This window comes from Cololabis saira, chromosome 24, assembly GCF_033807715.1.
Source record: "Cololabis saira isolate AMF1-May2022 chromosome 24, fColSai1.1, whole genome shotgun sequence".
Classification (NCBI taxonomy): Eukaryota; Metazoa; Chordata; class Actinopteri; order Beloniformes; family Belonidae; genus Cololabis; species Cololabis saira.
In genome coordinates, this window is record NC_084610.1 from 13,953,409 (window position 1) to 13,959,786 (window position 6,378).

At 45.4% G+C, this 6,378-nt stretch overlaps 1 protein-coding gene across 1 annotated transcript; it reads left to right on the forward strand.

Moving 5' to 3' along the window:
• The first annotated feature begins 349 nt into the window (after window positions 1-349).
• On the forward strand, window positions 350-6,021 carry spry2 (sprouty RTK signaling antagonist 2). Its single transcript, XM_061715856.1, has 2 exons — window positions 350-826; window positions 4,022-6,021. The coding sequence occupies exon 2, from the start codon at window positions 4,070-4,072 to the stop codon at window positions 5,087-5,089; it is 1,020 nt and encodes a 339-aa protein (XP_061571840.1). The 5' UTR covers window positions 350-826; window positions 4,022-4,069; the 3' UTR covers window positions 5,090-6,021.
• The last annotated feature ends 357 nt before the right edge of the window (window positions 6,022-6,378 follow it).

Here is a 6,378-nt window from a genome sequence, read left to right on the forward strand (position 1 = left end):
AGAATATTGAGCATCTTGTGAAGTTATATTTATATATTTATAATATATTACAACTTTATTCTCGTAATATTATGACTTTATTCTCATAATTTTACGACTTTATTCTCATTACATTATGACTTTATTCTCGTAATTTCCTTTTTTTCTTTTTTTGTTTGGCCCTAATACTCCGTCGTATTTTACAAATTCTTTAGTCCTGAAACTTTCCAGGGGATGATTTTGTTCTTTTCTAAAGTGTGTGAGACATAGAGAGTTGGAGCTGCTCACATCAGCAGCTGATCAGATGGGAGTGAATGGCTCTGCAGCAGCAGCCAATGGCGGAGCACCGGATGCGAGATATCCGCTGCAACAACAAGCACTCTGTTCCCCCCCTTCAGCTCGACGCCATGCACAGCCCAAATCCCGACCTCCTCTCCGGAAAGAAAGAAAGAAAAAAGAGAAAACAACACACGCGAAAAAAGCACTTCCAACCCATCGGAGTCTGTCGGATAAAACGCACCGAATGAGAACTGCTCGTGAATTGGAGTTTTGTCGCCGTTTCTCCTCCGTTTTCTCCCTCTCCTCGCTTCCAACAAGAGCGGATTTTGAGTTTACTTGATTCAAGTTTTGGCGTGCTTTAGTGCCTCGTGCTGTTGGTGTAAAAAAAATCAAATAAAATAATGCGAATTGCACTTTTAGAACCGCTTTCCGTAAAAATGTCCTCCGGTTGGAAAATGTCTAAATGGATTTTACCGACGGCTTTCCCGACTGAACTGTTGGACTAGGGAATAAAATTCAACTTGGACTTTATTTTCACCTAAACGGGAGTTAAAGTGCCGAAAGCACGGTGAGTGGAACTTTTATATACTTATTTATTTCGAAAATGCAAGTTAGTTTAAACTATAAAAACCCATATTTCTTAGTCGAAAGTTGTGCCGTAAACTCACCATTTCCCCTGGCTGCTCCAACATTTATTAAGTCTCAGCAACTACCGTATGTTACTGTTCTAACAGTTTCATTTAACACATATAAAAGACAGGTGTTTTCACGCTTTGAAATTGGTCTGACTTAAGCAGGAGACTTTATTGGACTTACTTTCACCTCACTGGTGTCTTTATTAGGAATTACTCATCCAAGCTGGCTGTGTAAATGTGCAAGAGTGTCTATATGCACATAAGTTAAAAGTCTCATGTGCCACTAAACCTTTCCATCACTTTTTGGTTTCCAATGTGCCATACGCGGAATGGAAACGCAAACTAATGAGCGATGCGTCCCCCTCCGACTCCTAACTTGTCATCTTTGAAAGCTGATGCTGTTTGCTCCCCTCCGGTCAGCCTCCCACCCACTGTGGCCGGCATGGCCGGCTCTCGGGGGACCAGGGGCCCCTTTGACAGGCTGAAACCCGAGCGCCTTCAAGCCCCCCACAAGGAGCCCGCAGATCCACCAGAAGCCTTGTGGGTGCTCTGAACCCCATCCACTAGGGCTGGGCGATATGGACCAAAAGTCATATCTCGATATTTTCTAGCTGAATGGCGATACTCGATATATATCTCGATATTTTTTCTGTGCCTTAATTGGGGTTTCCCCCAAAGCATTATAGCATAGCATCTCTGTTAGCTTCATTTTTTTCTGAGGCAAACCCTTAAAAAAACAGTCAGTTTTAATACAAAGCCTCGTGCCAAATGTCACACAGGTTCCTTTATTAACAGAGGTCTGCACAATATAAAAAATGTATAAAACACATGAAATAAAATAAACTGCCTGCATATATAGAATAAAAATGCTTCTTGAATAAAATAAAACAAATATCCCTTTCCTGCATAACAATGACATTAAAATACACTGTGCAATTAATACAATGTAGACAGTAACAGGCAGACTTTTCCACTGAGGTTGACAGTTGTGCAAATAACAAAACATTTGTGCAAAACTCAAATAAAACATTCAAGTCAATTTGTCACAAAATAAGCTATATCAAAATCATTAAAAAAAAATGTAAAAAAAAATATATATATTTTTTTTTAAATCGATATAAACGATATTGTCTCGTACCATATCGTGTTTGAAAATATATCGATATATATTAAAATCTCGATATATCGGCCAGCCCTACCATCCACCGTACCCTGGCCTTCCCTCAGCTTGGGCTCCCCATCGCTTATCTCCGCTTCCCACCTGCATTAACGATTTAAAATAAAGTAGAAAAGAGGACGGGTTGCTGCAGGCCCTTCCTGTAAAAGTGGGGCGAGTGCTCAGCCTCCCCTCAAGAGGACATTTACAGTCCCATCTGGAGGAAGACTGGACCCCAGCATCCCTTTTAAACTGTGTAGAGGGGTAAATAAGATACGTGCGGACACTAACTGCCACTCAGGTGCTCTCTGCCGCCGTGTAAACGTCCCTCGGTTATGACTTTGACCCGTAATCAGGCTCCTCTGGTGTCCTACTTTCCCTCAACACTCAATAAAACCATGCTGAACTTTGATCTGCAGGACTCACCTGCCATATATATATATATATATATATATATATATCTCCCTCCATATCACTTATCGTCTTTTAGGAAAAGTCGTAACTCTCTGAAGTGTACGTCGAGTGAACATCGGCTTGCTTCTGAATTGAAGGGTTTTAAATTGCGTAAGTGTTGGCTAAAGGTTGAGAAATATGGGTTTTTCTGTGGTCAGTGGTTGTTTTCTTGTTTTTTAAAAGGCCTGTTATTGGCCAACCAATTTGGTCTTCTGCAGCATTGGTAGGGCTGTTCGATTTTGCCCAAAAATAAAATCTCGATTTTTTTTTCTCTCAAAATCCGATTTTCGATTACGATTATTTTGTGAATTGACAAAAGGCAAAGAAATGATTTCAAATATGCTGGTTTTTATTGAACATTTGCCCCATTGGGCTTTAAGTGCAAACTTTGCTCTTATTAAACCAAAAATGAATGGATAAAGTGCAAAACTCTGTAAAATAAGTTGAAAAAAAGTTTTAAAAAATATAATAAAATATAAAGTTCTCTTCTATCTCTGAAAAAAAAATCAGCAAATCAGCACTTGCAAACATACAGTAAGTTATATTTCCAATTAAATAAAACAAGACATTTTCTAAGTAAACTAAACTGGGTCTTTGCATGCTAAATAATAATGCAACCCATGAAGGAGGTAGAGGTGTGTAATGTCAGTCATTACATTTGCTATTCACATTTGCAAGTTTTTTGCAAGGAACACGAGCCGGTCTAGCGCATCTGGCTTGAGGGATGCCCGGTGGCATGTTACAACGCCCCCTCCTACACTAAAGAGCCTCTCCGATGGGGCACTTGTCGCAGGTATTGAGAGATATTTCCATCAATCATTAATATGGTATCAATCATTAATATGTGTGCAGACAAGGTTAAAAAAAAAAAAAGTGAAAAATCGATTTTACGAGTTTCACGTTTTAACATCGTTCTAATTACATAATCGCGATTACGATTTAAAATCGATTAATCGAACAGCCCTAAGCATTGGATTCATTTTTCCTCTTTTTTTTCTTTTTTTTGTTTTTGAATATTCAAGCCTTCGTCGGTTAACGATAACAGGAAGTTCAGATGCGCTAGAGGCCTGGTGGGGTTTTTGCTCGTCATGCTTGTCGTCATTGCCCCAAACTTCTGTAGGTAAATATGTCTTCTCATGCATAATGTTTAGCCGTGTGCAGGGTAACAGGAAGTGAGCCCCTGAACAGGGTTGGGGTATGGCTTCTTTAGCGTGGAGCTCGCAGCCTCGAGCAAACGGGCCTTCCTGTTTTTATTGATGCCTATAAAAGGCCGTCTGTGGCCGTGGTTGCAGAGACTCCCTCACAAATTAAAGTAAGTGTAAATCTGACGATCTGGACGGACTCCACGTCAGCTTGTGGAGTCAAACCTCTCAAATCAACGGGTCCATCTTTCCTCCTGGAGCTGATTTGTGTTGGGCTCATTTCCATAGCGTTGTTCGTACAGATGTATTAGGATTTGCATGGCATTATTTGCATGGCTTGTTTCATGTGGGTATAAACCGGCTGTGTCCTTTTGCAGGACTTCAGATGTGTCCCTTGCCAGCCAGAGTGGCCCTTCAGTCCCGCGATGGATTCCAGAAGTCAGAGCGACAGCGATGGGGGAGGAGGGCGGCAGCGGGGGTCGCCGTCACCGACGGAGCTGGCGAGCGCACGGCATGACGAAGGGAGGCCGCAACCTTTTCCTCCGCAGACCGACGACGGCCCGCCGGATCCCTGGCTGAGCGGCGGGCAGCCGCTCCACGCTCCGCCCGTGCTATCTCTGGATCAGCTGCGGAGGAGCGGGAGCAGCAATGAGTACACGGAGGGGCCGACGGCCGCTCAAAGGTCTCCGGCGACTCAGCAACGCCAGCAGAAGAGCGACTCGGAGAGTCGGGAGGAGAGGCCCAACAACCTCCGCAACCTGACGTCACTGACTCGGCAGGAGAGCAGGAACGGTTCGGTCTCCTCCAGGGAGGGGGTGCAGTGGTCCGGCGCCGAGGACTCCCGGAGCAGCATCAGGACCAGCGTGGAGAGCACGTCCTCCAGCCACCGGCTCCTCGGCAGCCCGACGAACAGTGAGATAATCCGAATCCAGCCGAAACGGCCGGAGCTGGCGTCGGAGGAGCTGAAGCCCCTGGGCGGGTCCAGGACGCTGGCGGCGGTGCCGGGCAGCGCCGCCTCCAAACACAAGGGCGCGCACTCCAACGCGTGCCCGGACTGCGGCCGCTGCACGTGCGCGGAGTGCCGGCGCCGGCGCGTGCTCCCGTCCTGCTGGATGTGCGGCCAGCGCTGCGTCTGCTCGGCGGACAACGCGGTGGAGTACGGGACGTGCGTCTGCTGCGTCAAGGGGCTGTTCTACCACTGCTCCAGCGACGACGAGGACACGTGCGCCGACAAGCCCTTCTCGTGCTCGCAGTCGCACCGCTGCGCCCGCTGGACCACCATCTCCTTCCTGTCCTTGCTCTTCCCCTGCCTGCTGTGCTACCTCCCGGCTAAAGGGTGCGTGGCGGCGTGCCAGAGCTGCTACGACCGAGCGGCTCGGCCCGGCTGTCGGTGCACGAACTCAACCGCCCTGCGGTTGGAGGACGACGGTGGCAAGCCCACGTAGACGGAAACGCCATCAGACTCGGACTCCCCACCGACTGAACTGCTAGCTGTATCAGAGCGACCTAATGACACTGTCGTGAGTTTCTGTCCCCATGACGACCAGATTGGTTAAAAGTGGAGTCCTCCACGTTTGAGGAAACGCTCCCAAACGGCGTTAGGAGTTCCTCTGACAAGTAAACCAAAAGCACTCCACCTTCTAAGGTATGAAGACATATTCACCTTTCGTCCTCAAGTGCCCCGATATCTCGCCTCCGCGAGGAAACCCCCAAACAGACGGCCTTGTTCTTCTTTTTTTAACGTTTAATACGACTTATATCCAACGAGCAGACTCCTGTTACTAACCGTATGTCGAGTAGCAAATGAAAAGGGTGTGTACATTAGAACCTGAGTGACAGATGTTTTATTTTTGTACATATAATAATACTTCAACTGTGAAAGGTTTTCTGCCATGAGGCACTTTGATGAATCCGCATTTATATGAATCAGTCAACTGTCATTCGTACGGCGTCTTTTGAACGTTCACTGGAATGTACATCAATCATTTATATGTAATTTACAAAGATCTTATCCCATCTGATGTAAATTGTACAGTGACCTGATGAGAAGAACTTTATTTTCTAATTCCAACGTTGCTTAGTGTAAAGTTTAAAAAAAAAAAAAGGTATATATATTTATTTGAAGGTTCTATTATTTTATCTTGAGAAGTATTTATTTTGAGAAGTCGTTGGTGTGTCACCTCTTCTGGGGCTGTGGGGGTGTCGGAGCTGGATGAATAGTTCACTATGGATTAGAAGACAAATATATTAACGTTCAAGATTAAAACAACCTTAAAGTGTGAGCGTATTCCTTTCCTGTTTTGTCCTACGCACTTTCCTGCTGACTTGTGGGTATTTTAAGCCTTTTATGTCTGTCTAAATCAAGCCCTCCACCTGTATCTTTGGCATAAACCAACTTCGCTTTCTGCTTCATTTCGCAATCAAACACATTTCCAGGTATTACGGATACGTGGTCCTTTTTTATTTTCCATTCCGCTTCTTTTTTTTGTTTTATAATCAAAGGTTTGTTCAGGAATTCCTGGGTTTTGAATGTCCCCTCAGGCGAAACATAAGCCCGAAACATAAAGCTCCTGACACCCGTTGACAGCGCACGGACGTGTTTGCAAGCGCGGTATGCATTCAGAGCCGTGATTGACGCGCCGAGGCCCAACCTGCTCTCACTTGTTTGTTATTCTTCCCCCGGCCCCTCCGCCTGACGGGAGTGCGCTCGTTTTACATAATGATCAACTTTCAC

What these genes read in the sequence shown, in the direction of transcription:
- spry2 (XM_061715856.1), top strand. Translation starts at nt 4,070, where the DNA reads ATGGATTCCAGAAGTCAGAGCGACAGCGATGGGGGAGGAGGGCGGCAG.